The sequence below is a fragment of the Dermacentor silvarum genome, chromosome 5 (genome assembly GCF_013339745.2).
Source record: "Dermacentor silvarum isolate Dsil-2018 chromosome 5, BIME_Dsil_1.4, whole genome shotgun sequence".
In the NCBI taxonomy this organism is placed as follows: domain Eukaryota; kingdom Metazoa; phylum Arthropoda; class Arachnida; order Ixodida; family Ixodidae; genus Dermacentor; species Dermacentor silvarum.
In genome coordinates this window covers 73,051,504-73,066,125 of record NC_051158.1, presented here as the reverse complement: position 1 = coordinate 73,066,125, position 14,622 = coordinate 73,051,504, and the positions used below count along the sequence as shown (strand labels likewise).

At 43.9% G+C, this 14,622-nt stretch overlaps 1 protein-coding gene across 1 annotated transcript in view; it reads right to left on the bottom strand.

The window, feature by feature from the left end:
* LOC119454176 (uncharacterized) overlaps positions 1 to 14,417 on the bottom strand; it is a 28,979-nt gene extending 14,562 nt beyond the window's left edge. The window contains exons 1-2 of the mRNA XM_037716168.2: positions 14,186 to 14,417; positions 396 to 712 (exon numbers count right to left, since the gene is read on the bottom strand). Of these exons, the coding sequence (XP_037572096.2) occupies positions 396 to 712; positions 14,186 to 14,362 (494 nt within the window). The 5' untranslated portion in view covers positions 14,363 to 14,417. The remainder of the gene's footprint in view (positions 1 to 395; positions 713 to 14,185) is intronic.
* Positions 14,418 to 14,622: the final 205 nt, after the last annotated feature.

The window sequence follows — 14,622 nt, the reverse complement described above, 5'->3', positions numbered from 1 at the left end:
GCCATGGCTCTGTGGCAACGTAAGATCAGACCATTCAGGTAAATTACTTTGATGTAAGCCCGCAAAGTAAAATGAATCTTCATCAAACAGAAAATTGGCAACCACCCTACACACATGCCCTTTGAATTAGCTCCCTAAAGAACATGCATAGGGGCTTCTTTTTCTAAGAACACCGTCTCGGTTTTCTTCACAGACTCGGGCTGCGGCGGGGTGGATAAGAATCAAAATTGAACAATGAAAGGAAAAAAATTACACCCACCAAACTGTAGCATAAAGCTAGAAAGAAAACCAATACCGGTATTTCAGAATTTTTTTTTTACAGTCAAAACCTTCTGGTAGAATTACCGGCGTGCGAATAAGTGGCCCGCTGCCTATCGAAAGTCAGCAGTTCTCACCGAGAGTTAAATCTCCTTCCACCAGCGTCACTTGCTCCGGCTGTAAGTGGCTGCGACGCGTTCCCGTGCATCCACGATCCGACGCCGCTCCTCCCGGACGCCACACCCGCAGCCAATGGAAACAGGTGCTGCTGGTCCGCTGGCTGACCGGTGGCCTCGTCGTGCTCGGCCAGCCAGGTGCTGGTGCGTCCAAGCAGCAGCGACGCGACCAGCAGCGCGATGAGCAGCACCGAAAAGACCATCATCCGGGCCAGGTTGCCCATCCAGTTGGCCTCTCCGGTCGAGATGCCGCTGTTGGTCGCCGACGGCTCCGCCTCCTGTAGGATGCAGTGATGGTAATACTTAAAGGCCAACTTAAATGAAATTTCACTTTATCTAAATGGGTTATAAACGAGCAGTATTAACCCATTTTTAATGGACAAGGATTAAAGGACGCGCTTCGAGTCTTCCCTCCTCTCTGGCTTGTGCGAGCCGATGCCGCACTGCTTCAATGTGATCCCGTCGTGTGCTGCGGTAATATTTGGTGGTGCGTTATCTCGTTCTCCGAAACATTTACATGCAGTCAGTTCAAACGAGGTTATCGTGGAACCACTGAGGAGCCTTGGGGTGCAGAAGTAACTATACAGTATGCGGGATTTCTTCTAGCTGTTCAAACATGCGAGCTGTTTCAACATCCGCGGTGTCTTTACGTTGCGAACTATTTTGGCTGTATCGGTTCCCACTGGACGAAAAGCAGCGGCGCCTGGGAATTTTCAGCGTCAATTGAAAAAAAACTTCTCTCTATCTTATCGCTTGGCTCGGTAAATGAAACACCAGCATGCTCGCGTACACGGCCAACCAAATGCAACCCCGAAAACATCTAAGTGCCAATGGTTATATTTAATAGCTGCGTCAATGGTGAATCGGCCCATTTGGTCGGCATCTCTTGGGGAAAAAATTACGAAAAGAAACCGACATACACCACATGAAGACCACTCACGATCATGCTGCATGCTCGGCCCAATTGCTATATAGAGCAACGGTATCTATAACCCAGCCGCTACCACTGCTTCGGACGCTCGCGAGGTCTGTAGCCGGCCACGTTCGACCACTTGACAAGAGCGATTCGTATTGTTAAGTACGCTGTCATCACTAACCAAAACTGTTTTATTAGTTGGTGGCGGAAAACCCCGTCTAACAAACGGGGGTAGTTGTGTATTGTATCCAAAATAACGATTTGAACTTTTGTGACTGTAAACAACACCACTTATTCCGTAGCAGAACGGTACCCACTATGTTACAATCGTCGAGTATATTTCTTAACTACTAATTTACGCTAAACAACCGCTTATAATTTTAGGGAGAATGTTGCAGTAAAGGTACCATGGCAACAACCCAGCATCGCGGCACCGATAAGAACACTTTTTTTTCTGGTTCACCAGGTCCACCCTTGACGTTACATTGTCTATGATTGCTCTCATGAACTGACAAGCCAAGTGAGTCATTGTTCCTCCGTTTCGTGTTTTTTTTTCGGTGTTGTTTGCCTACCAACTCGCTGAGATTCCACTTTTATCATTTCAACTAAATTAAACTCTATCGTTTTACGTGGCAAAGCCATGACCTGATAGTGAAGCAGACCGTACTGGAAGGTTCTTTACCGCGCAGCTACCCAAGTAACACAGAACGTAGCGTAAACGTTGCCTGATTGTAACAAATGTCAGGCAACGTTAAACAGCTAACCTCAACGTTGAATGTACGTTGCCAGCTGTACGTTCAAGTGATGTCACAAATAAATGTCAAAGCAACGTCCCGACACCCACGTTGTGTCAACGTTGCATGTAAACATCAATTTAACGTGTAAATGGTATCAATGTAGCAACGTTACAAAACAGCACGTTCCCAGAACGTTGCTGGATGTCACCAATATTGACATTAATGTGATGCCAAGCTGCTGTAGCATTTCGCATGTATACGTTCATGCAACTATAAGATATTTTCATTTTCAACTGAACATTCATCTTTATCATACAGTGAGGTATGGAGCTGTATAGTGGTTATGCAGTAATTAATATCTTATAAGGAACACCATGTTAAATTATGTTTATTATGCTTCTCCACAGATAAGATCTGCTACAAATTATATCAAATGGCAGAAGCGTTCACATGGAAAAAATGCTAATTGTTGCAACAGTTCACCTATAGTAGACAAAGTTACGCATAAAAGTATTCCCTTCTTCCACACCAAATGCACAAGACTTTGTGACTGCTTGCACGCCACATGCTTCTAAAAGTGGAAACATTAAGCAAGGGCCATCATGAATAGGCCCAAGCCCCATGATACGAGCTGCATAAAAATGACGAACACATCCACACTGCACAGTGGATAGACACAGAGCATATCTACTTTTTCATATGAGAAACAGTGCATTTTTTTCAGTTCACGTATGGTTTACATCATAGAAACGGCACTAGAGCAAAGGACTATAAGCCACCAATATGGCTGCAAACACATCGTACACCAGCGCACATTTGTTTCACACACCACACAGGACACATGCACGCTGCAGACATGTTTTTTTAGGAGGAATCTTCGCGAGCCGCACGATAAACACAGAAGGTACGGACGACAGGAGCAAAACCCGCGCACATTCAACACACCGACACGAAAGGAAATGCGGACGATACGGGTGTAACCTGCGCCACACGAGCTATCAACCCTCGTGGATTTGATCCTTTCCGACTGAAACAGTCACAACGCGCACGGAAACATCGAACACTGCACATCTGTACCTCCGATATCGTGTCAACAATTCCTGAGGCTACAATTCATGTTGACGACATCAGAAAGTTATTTAAAACTAAGTGACGGCGTAGGAAAAGTAGGCAGCATCGCTAAACGTCATGGATTGGCTTCGAGAAAGCTTCGAGACAGCCCAAACCGTTCAAATCCCGCCACAGCGACGGCTTGATAAGGATAACGTAAGCTAATCTCGAAGGCTATGCTTATGCTGGCTGCAGACGGCGGAAGCAATTCAACGGTAAAATACGTTATAAAATTTCTTTCTACGCCAAACTATAATGTACAATATAGATTGTTCTACGGTTATTTTGTCTCGCAACATCTATACGTAGTTGTGTGTAATCCGGCACAAAAATTTAGTATGTGAGTGTACTGGTTAATATTTTTGTCATCACAGAGGCCACAACAGTCTCACAAGTATGCAGGTGGCGCTATTGTTTTTCCTCCGTGTTCTGTGATGGCGGTCGTATGTGCGGCGTGCTACGAGCGTCGCGTTTGCTTGATCGTGTGTTTTTGTGTTTGCAGTTATGAAGTGGGTCGCAGTTATCGTGCACAGAAGTGCCTGAAGATACCTTGTGTCATGCTGCAAACTCACGGTATGCGTGGCGCGCCAGGCAAATGTGGCCCAACGATTTTATGCCGTGGAGTGCGAGCCCTTTGTTCTCGTGGAAAGTTGGGTGGACGTCGCAAAGAAATATTGTGTGTTGGGCGCGCCTCAGCTCGTCCACTACGCAGCGGCATGTATGCGGGAAGTAACATCGTCGACGCAGCACCGGCAACTTGGAGAGCGCTTCGCGACCGCGTCGTACCATTCAAAAGGTAAGTAACCGTGCTGGCTAACTACACGCGTGTTGTGTGAGCTTCTCGTGTGTGCATAGCGTGCGCGAGCGTATGAAATAGAAGTCCCACGACAACAGTGATACCTGTGCTGATGCTTGCTGAACGCTGGTTGTCAGCACTTAGTACGCAAGTTTATTGCTTCGATGCGAAATTGAAAATCTTGATAAGCGTTTTCTTCCGATGAGAAATACAACGTTCGAAAATAATCGTGTTCATCATGTGCGTGCTGCGCGTGAGCTCCCGCTTTTCTGCTGAAGTTGAATAATAACGACTCATTTGCCTCTTCACCGATTGTTATTGCAATGACGTTTCCTTGCTTATAGATGCCTCGACGTTGTAAATAATATCTGCTTACGAAGTTTTCGGTTTACGACAGTTTTAGAGAAAAAAATTAAGCAATCACAGCTTGCTACTAGTCCAACTTACTTTTTAAGACAAGATGTTTTGACATACCTTATACGTAACTAAACATGACAGGGGAAAGTTAAACTGAGTCATGAAAAAAAATGAATTGTTTTGTAAACAAACATTTGTTTGCTATGTGCTGCTACGTGTCAATAATTTTACTGTGATGAAAGGGTCCCCATTATCAACACATTCATCAGTGACTTCTACTTTGGGCTCTGTTGCCACCCTGCAATAATGCAAACATTGTTTTTGTGACTATATTTAGATGCTCCATGCATGTGTAGACAATTTGACAGCTTTAAAGCTATGTGCCACTGCTATAAGTTAACACAAAACTTATTTTATAGTGGCGTGGCTGTGACCCATAACAGTGCCCACACATAACGGAGGAGCCACCAGACCCCTTGGCTATGCCTGCTGTAGTGCAACGTGTAATCTGGATGGTCGGGTCAGGTATGTATGTAGTGTACGTGTTCCAAAAAGTAGTTTACGTTAAATATGGCGGCGGTCCCCGCTGCCCGCCTCGAATTGAATTTGGCGTGGCCTTTGCAGAATTCGCTTCGTTCGTAGCAAATGACTGCGTAAACAGCTTTCGCTTACCCTCAGGCCGCTTCGACAGCAGTGTAATATGGTTAAGCTTGTGGAGTCTTCGAGATCGCTTCTCGTTTCGAACGACACGAAGCCTAACGAGGGAAACCGAGATATGTCAGCGCCACCTGTCAGTTAAGTCTAGAGATAGGTGCGACGATGACATATGGCCTCTGAGATCGGAAGATCTTGCAGGCCAACTAAAACTAATAAACGTGTGCTGTTTAGCGTATGCTGTACTATAGCGTATAGGCGTACGCTATTAGTTGCATATGCTATACTAAAACTGTCTAGTGTCAAAGCTAACTAGCACTTACTATTGCTACAGTATGCCAACAGATACCTATCACCGTACTTGTGCATTTTCTGAGAACCAGCTGTGTTTGCTAGGTGAAATTTGTAGTGTACTTATGAGTTTGCCGGTCAGTTCATGTAACTTTTCAGGATAGAATTTACATGGGGAGGAATAGGGTACCATACAACATGACTGCTGCTAACTGACCATTTATTTTGATGGAAGGATTAAAAATAGCAACACTGCATGTGTGCTTATGTTGTGCACAATTTCCTTCAAAGGGAAGGCATAAGTTGTAATATAAAGGCATAAAATCACAATAAATGGTATTTGTGTAAAAAGGAAAGTAAATATGGGGGGGGGGGTGCAGACTAACTTCAATCACTTGTCATCTAGAAAGGATGCCTTTTATTTCATGAATTGATCATGGGGTCTGGCTCGCATGTCTTGTTTATGTGGTATGCCTCACTGATCTCTCGTGTCAATTTTTCACCGTAGGTGAAAACAGATGATCTTAATCCAGCCTGAAGTCCTATCGCGGCAATGCACGGCCACACTGGACGAGCATGCTGGTCTTTTGAGTGAAATATGGGAATTTATTTGGCACATTTAGTTACCGGCCAGTCTGCTCTGTGTACATTTGACCAGGTGTGAAAGGAATACAGTACACTGCCTCTCATACACACTAGACAAATTTGGTGGTATCTTTAACCAAGCAAACCTCCCTTGCCTGCTCGCTTTTCCAAATTCACTTGTGGACTGTCGTGCATATCTTGCGTTCTTTATTTTTCGCTGGAAATGTGCGTGCATAGCAGTCCACATGAGAATTGAGGCTTGCTGAGTTAAAAGATGCAACCCAATTTGTCTTGTGTTCGTCAGGGGTAGCATAGTCTGTTCCTTTGATCATGTATGTATTCGGTCAAATGTACATGGGGCAGACTGGTTGGTGCCTCAGCATGTGCCCAGGAGAGCACCATAATTCACTCAAGGGAGAAATATGTTCGTGCCACTTGACGATGCACTGACGCGACTGGTGCCGCGTGCCAGATTTCGATTGTTCATCTATGGCAACCATTGACCATCATCATCAGTGACGAATACCACATTAAGGAAATGGGACATGTGTCAGTTGTAGAGATACAAGCTGTATATTGGCTATCACTAATTGCTGAGAGGGTGATTAGAGACAGTTACTAGGAGAGCTCGTCATCTGGTTGGCTGGCACAAACTGTACCTGTTTCGGCACTGCAAAAAGCTGAAAGACTCTACTTGGGCTCACTGAAACTGCTCTTTAAAATAAATTTTAAACAGGGTAAGCTATATAATTTTGTGTGCAGCCCCTACACTAATGCCACTGGATGTACCTGCCATTTCCGGTTACATTTATCGCACCGTTAGACATACTTCTTTTTGCTACCAGCATTTATTGACATAAAACCGATGGCACAAGCAATAAAAGCACATCAAAACGCTTGGAGTGATGTCAAATTTAGGTAGGTTCATGTAAACAAAGCAAATTAATTGCTTTAATAAGAAAGTTGTGCAGACTGGGTGGAAATAGGACCTGGAGTGTGAAAGGAGCACGCTTCCCTTATGCCACGGCAGCTCTTTGGTTCTGGCTGACTTAAGGTGTGCCTAGTGCGTGTCACACTGTGCACGTCACATTGCAGCCATTTGGCTGACTAAGGATGCTTTCACGTTCCCCCACGTAAGCAGTCTTAATGTGTCTCTGCCATCTTTTATTGCAGGTACACCTAGGAAATGTTTTTACATTGGCAACGATAACTGGGGCCTGCTCCAGTGCCATGGCCGGGACTCCCTGTTCTGCAAAGAACTGGCATAACTGATGTGGGGAGCCCTGGCGCTCAGCGTAGGAGCGTCACAGGGGCTCCTTGTTGGTGCTTGAAGGACAGTAATGCTGTTGAGAAGCCGACATTGAGCCCCGATAAATTGGAAGCTGTGGGTAGTAAGTATCATTCACATTCTTTCAAGTTTGTTTTTGTAATGTTTGTAACAATACATGTATTGCACCGAACTGATTAACTTTTCAGATGCATTTGCTGCATATTTTTCGAAATGTGGTGCCCCTGAGGAGAAAAAATAATCTTTTCATGCTTGGTTTTGGCCGAGCGGTTGAATCGAGTGACAAAGTTTTTCGGGTTTAGGTAGCCCAAGAAACACTATCGTCTTTAAAAAAAAGCAAAAGCAGAATTAACAAACCAGCTTATTTGTGGCTACTCATGAGTTGCATTTCTTTGTTTAAAAGTGCCTGCGAAGTGGTGCTAACCTACTTATCAGTTCCAGAATTTTCTATTAACATCGCTTCCAAAAGCTCGCGTTCTAATTTGGTTTTTCCATGGCCAGAACTTCCGTATTCGTCATCCGTGGATAGCAACGACAACTTTTGCAGTGTAGAGCAATATTCAACACTTCTCCCGATATGCAACACCTGTAGCATAGTCGTAGCCGGTCGTTCAGGCACTGGCCGGTCTGTCCCAAGTAAACATGACCACAGTGGCGCATGGATCACACTTATGCAAGTGTTTTGATGTACAACAAATCCTTTCCTGACTACCCGTGATGCGTTTGCACAGTTGTGCCAACTTGCATGACGCAGAGAACACAAGATCCACTCCATACTTCCCTGCGACTTTCCTTTAGTGCACAAATGGCACAACCGCGAATAAACATCTCTTCTGCGGGGTACCTACAACGTTTACTGATGGCTCTTTGCTCAGCTGTTTAAGCAGGGTTTCTGCAACGGCATGAAGGAGCAGATGTTGGAAACCGGCCTGCTGTAATACTCTTGCTGCAGGAAATTTTATCCCAAAAACGTTCACAGTTGACAGTAACGCTTGTCCCGTCCGTCTCGCCTCACTCTGTCCCGTCTTTCGCGCTTCACGACACTCAAATATGCATCACCAACGGGTCCAAAATTCCACTCTTCTGACTACAATTGCTATTCTTGAGGTGAACAAATGAAAAATACACATTTATGTAATCTCAAAAAGACCATAAAAAGTATTTCATCTTTGCACTTCTGGTCTACACACGCCAGTTGCATGTAGCTGCCTCTGCTGAGTGTGGCCTCCAAGATCTGATAGCATTCTGAGGGTTGGTTAATGTATACGTAGCACTGTCAATGCAGCTGAGTGTGTTGATGCACAGTAACAGGTACAGTCGCCTCTGCTAATTGACGTTCGCAGGACCCCAAGAGTTGGTTGAATTATCTGAAAGATGAAATTAACAATGGCAGAATAAAAGCAGGTATTTTAGATCACCCGAGGTGGTCTGTAATGTTTTCCTACTTGCTCTTGAATCACAACTCAGCCGACATGCATCAACGTGCGCCAACATGTTAAACACTGCCTCAGTGTTAAACTGTAAGGAAAATTTAGGTTGTGGATATTTTGAAAAATAAAAGTAAAGGCAAAGTAAAACAGCTTCACACCAAGGGAAGCAGTAGAGTTGTTTCTTAAATTTCTTGTTTTTCAGACCTTAGCTGCCGCTGCTCGCATGAGGGGACACTGTAGAGGCTGAATTCACCAAAACGACATGCTTATGCATTCGATTAAGTGTTTTGTTCCATAGCAATATGTGGTTTCTTGTTTGGACATTGCAGTGCGTTTGAAAGTAAAAAGTCAAATTAACCGAGGTCAAGTTACTGAGAGTTGACTGTATATGTGTGTCATTTTTTGTTGTATTGTTGTGAAGGTAGCCGGCATAAAACTGCCTTTTGCTGTTCTTTTTTCGCTAAGGCGCGCCCCAGCTATGCTCTGATAAAGTATGGGCTTGCCAAGTGGCATCTTTTCAAGAAAATCTTATGCCATAACATCTTGTACTGCTATAGTGAGGAACCACAGAACTAGATCATGGAAGTCTACAAAGCTGAGGACTTGCCAAACTAAGATGCAAGTGTTACAACACCAGATACCTGCTCGACATGCCACTCAGGCACTTAACTGATGACAAAACATATATTAACACGAAAGTGTTTTATGCCGGGGTCCACCAAGACTTCACTGACGTATTTCCGTCACGGAAATACGTCATAGAACATAATACAAAGAAAGAAACCAGAAGAAAAAGTTCCACAAACATGCAAAATTTGGAAATCGAACCCACGACCTCTCGGTCCGCGACGATAGATCGCCGAGCGTTTAACCCATTGCGCCACAAACGCATTTGCAGAGAGCTACACAGACGCGCCTTATATATCTAACACTCCTCCGTGTACCCGCGCTCTTGCTCGGGGCGGTGCCGCCGCCTACGAGCAGAAAAGAGAAGTACTGCATTATGACACTAACGCGCACCGACAGTGAACGCTTCGGTGGTCTCAGCACTACGACGCCTCGATGCCAGCATTCGAAGGGACGCTGGCATCAAGAAGCACTACCAACGCCACCTAGGTGTCGCGTTGTGCTAGCGTGTGCAGCGTAGTGCAGCTTCCATATGCACGACGGTTGCTCATGGTCATCGACGTTGGTAGTCGTGATGGAGGAGACGTGCCACCAGGCGTCAGCGTGGGTGCATCAACGCCTAAGGGCGCTTTAGCCACAAAACACCAATAGACATTATATATCAATGTGCCATAAACATTACACTACTTCTGTGAAGACACGTTTCACTTTCGTGTTCTATACCGATTCCTATATAAGAGGGATCAACCACATTTTTTTGGGAGTTTCGCAGGCTGTAAAGACATTGTGTAGACATATCTGAAGAACATTAGGACTTAAAAAAAGGGCAATACCCAATAACAGCCCACGAGGCACTACAGTCCTTCACCACAGTCCATGTCTACAATGTACTTCGGCACTACAGTCCACATGACACTTCACTCCTTGTATGTCGTACTCTTTTCGTCCCATCCTAGCGCTGTTTGTTCCCGTCCTAATGATGTGCCAACCAGCCCAGACCAGCACACTCCGTCTGAGACTTCATACACGAGGCATAGATGGACCATTTTTGTGATTTCTTCCTTTCTCCGCTATTTACCTCATTTCCCTATGTAGTGTTTCAAGCCAGTAGTTTCTATGCACGTACAAATTTATCGGTGAAATGCAGTGCAGATGTAGGCAACGACAGAAGAGTCAAGGCGAGACATATGCGGCAACTCTTTAACAAAAAGGTTTATTTTTGCTGACCCATGTTTATAGCCGTCGGTCACTGCATTGCACATGCGCAATTCGCACCCTTAGGTAGAAAGTAAACTCTTTGTCGGACAAGTGTATAGAAGGTGTGCGATACACACAGAGCCAAGTCGCGAAATCTTTTCAGCCTCAATTACGTGTTAGTTGATCACCGCTTCTGTTGGAAACAGTACACTGAGCAAACGACGGTTCACACTCACACGAACAGCAATGACATTCAAGCCTACCGTCACGCACATTTTTCTTGACATTGTATGAGTGTTCTCTCAGCCGGTGATTGATACAGCGTCCCATTTGACCTATATACTGTTTACCACAAGAGGGATACAATAAACCACGTTGCTAACACAGGTGACAAACGGAATTTGGTGTTTTGTTGCATATGTGTGGCGTGCTGTGACATTGCCTTTGATTACACAAGTTTAGAATGATATGCAATTTCTTGATATTTTCTTGATATTGTGAGAGCTTATGAATGTAGGGTATGACGGTGAGTTTTATGTCTGTCAGATGCAGTGACCACATGACCTCTACTCTGAAAAGTGCATGCACCGAGTGGTTGCCATGTGATCACTCCATCTGACAGACTTAAAGTGGCTGTCATACCATACATTCATAAGCTGTCTCACAGTATTGTGAAAACTGCAGATCGTTCCAAAGTTAAAGCTGTCTTCTTTGCACCTCAGAAGCTTATGAAGTTGTGTAATCAAAGGAAATGTTTCGGCGCAGCACACAAGTGTAACAAAAATCTGTTCGTCACCTATGTTAGCAACATTAATTACTGTACCCCTCTTTCTTGTGGTAAACAGTACATAGGCCAAACAGGACACTATCAATGACCAGCTGAGAGAACACTCATACAATGTCAAGAAAAATGTGCATGACAGTTGGCTTGCATGTTGTTGCAGTTCGTGTGCCTGTGAACTATTGTTTGCTCGGTGTACTGTTGTCAGCAGAAGTGGTGATCAACTAACACGTGAAATTATTGAAGCTGAAAAGATTGCGCGAATTGGCTCTGTGTGTGTCAGCATCTGTGCACTTATCAGACAGAGTTGACCTTCCTAAGGGTGTGAATTACACTTGTGCAATGTGATGAGTGACGGCTATAAACATGGGTCGCTGAAAATAAAGCTTTTTGTTGGAATTCAGCACACGTCTATTGTCTCGCTTTTCTGTCGTCAATATTATCTGTGCTGCAATTCACCAATATGTTGTACCAAGTCAAATTTATCACTCACTCATTGGAACTTTCTTTCATCACGAATGAAATGTGGTTTTGGTACAGTGGTAGAGCATTCACATCATTTGTTAATTTTTGTTTTCTTCCAAGACTGAACTGGATGTAACAAGCAGCCATGGCATTGCAAGGAAGCTTTATGTTAAAGGAATATATTGATACTAGCGTCTTAACTGCTTAGCGCAATAAAGGAAGTTGTGGGTATTGTTTATTGTGCTTTCCTTGCTCTTGTGTCCAAACTTGTGGCTATAATGGTTAGGTTTTACTGAAATTTGCTTTTGATGTTTTGCATCATTCTCCTGTGTAAAGTCACTATTGTTTGTTTCACAGTTATGTGAAGCTTAAGTTGTTTGTAAGCATTTTTATAGCCTGTTTTCATAGTAAACATGGCTTACTACAGTGTTTCAGATGGCACTTTATAGTTTGATGTAATTAATGTCTCTGCAGGTTACCGCATTATTGACTTGGAAACCAGTGAGATCTGGATGCAAGTGAAGCTACCGAGGGAGGCATGTGTGCATCACTTGTGCTGCTGGCCATCCTCTGCAAAAGTGATGGCTGGCTGTCAGTGCTTTGATGACTTTGTTACTCTATGCCTTGGGCTGTGTTGACTACTTCACACTTGCTGCCATGTCTGCAAGCTTACGCAAAAAGACCGGCTGGATGCTTGGCAGGAGATAGTATCCAACCGCAGTGTAACTGTGTTGTGTTGTACATTACACAGTGAAGGAGGACAGTATTTGTGCTGTTATTAAGTATAAATTGTGTTCTGCCATTGAAATAAGGGAACTCGACAAAAAGCAAAAAAATTCGAAGTCTGACCTACATGGGAAGGCAAAATATATTGTGTTGTAGTTGTAGCTGTTAGTAGAGTCTTAATATGCGATAGAAGACCTTGATGTTTAATAGAAAATATATTTAAGTGTGTTATCAGTGTGTTATCAGTTTTTAAGTTACTGTTATATAAGTGTCATTTGTTTGCCAGTATGATGTAAGCAGACGGTAAATAAATGCATGGTTTGACATTATAACCAGGTTTGTCTATGGCATTCACTATTATAAGGTGGAACAATGCATATTCATGGATGCATATTCAACCACCACATATTCCTCCTGCACAAACAATTCCTACATACTAGCGTTTGTTCTTAGCAACTGATGTTGGCTATTATGCAAGTTCTTGAAAGCACATGCAGTTACCGACACATGATTTTTAGAGCAGTAAGTCGGAAGCAAAGACTGATTTTTTCTGTGGTCTAAGCTTAAATGATATGTTTAAAGAAAATGAACATTTGTGGAATATATTTACTTTCCTGCTGTGAGAACCTTTATACGAGAACCTCTGCACATTGGACGTGCATGCTGCTTCTCTTGCTGTTATAGCGAAAATGAAAAATTGCTCTTATGAATCACTTTGCAGCTTTGCATTGTGCACATTTAGTTGCAGTTAGCATCTATATGCTGTGCTATGGACAACAGCAAGACAAGTCAGGCAAACCACCATGTGAAACACTTTAAAGGATTCTGGCTTAGTGCGAGTTGGTAGTATATATAGTGCAAGACAGATCAGCTGCCCGTACAGCAGTGCTGTCAGCATTACACGGCTGACAGCACCGGAAACCCATAAATTTATATTTGTTTGACAGATAATGCATTCTAGTAGTTTTCATGTAGTATATGCATGAAAATGTAAACAAGAACTGGTGAAAAACAGCATTCTTTTATGTATATAGTGTATCTTACCACAAGGTAAGGTACACAGATATCTTGGTAAGCTACACAAGATACGTAAAAAACGCTACACAAGATACGTAAAAACTACACACACACGTAAAAAACGCTGTTTTTCACTAATTCTCGTTTAACATTTTCATGCATATGCAATATGAAAACTACTAGAGTAAATTATCTGTCAAGCAAATATAAATTTAAGGGTTTGCGGTGCTGTCAGCCGTGTCATGCTGACAGCACTGCTGTTACGTATGTCTACAAATATTCTGCGATGTCAGTTGAGTGTTGCTTGAACGTCACATACGTACGTTGCCTGAAAGCTCAAGTGACAAACGGCAACATCCAAATTACGTTGTCAAGAAGTTCTGTTAACGTTATGGTAACGTCGTGAATGTGCTGCTCAACGCTGCCACAACGTTGCGGCCCAACGTTGTCTGGCGATCAAAAAAGAGGACATTAGCAGCATGTAGGCAACGTTATACACCGACATTTGTGCACATTCAGAGAACGTTACGGCAACATTTTGCGTTACTTGGGTAATGTACGTTACACGATTGTTTTTTAGTATTCTGCCTCCACTGGAATACGGCCGCCATTGCCCGGATCGACCCAGCGACCTCGAGTTCAGCAGCGCAACTCCATACCCACTATAGGCTATTGCGGCTGGTGTCTTTGTCAAAAACCGCTGCTAAACAAACCGCACTATTACAGCATATGTCGAACCAGACCATCGAGCCGTCCACATTTAACAGCCCTCACCTCGGTGCAGGTGGCGGACAAGTCGGGAAAGCCCTGTCCGGTGGCTGATTGCGTCCAAAAGTCGACAGGAGCTGCGGGCCAGTAAGGGGAGGCGGCCCATTGCAGCTCAAATGGCATTGGTCCAGCGCTGCGGCCCCGGTTCTGCTGCAGCGGCTGCTCCGTGACGAGGTCCTCCATTTCGGCTCATGCGGCTTTCACCTGATTGGTATTATGCTAAGAGACTAAGTGTGACGCTTCTTCTACGTCCTCATCTATGTCTGTCAGACAGGTGATCATGATGATGATGACCCTAACGTCTTTGTCACATACCCACTCACGAGGATTGGCCGAAAGTCGATCAGATTTCACAAATGTGTTACTTGAATAAATCTAGAAATCCATAATTTCGATGAAAAAAATTAAAGCGAGTGAAATCCAAAACGATTCAGTAAACATTC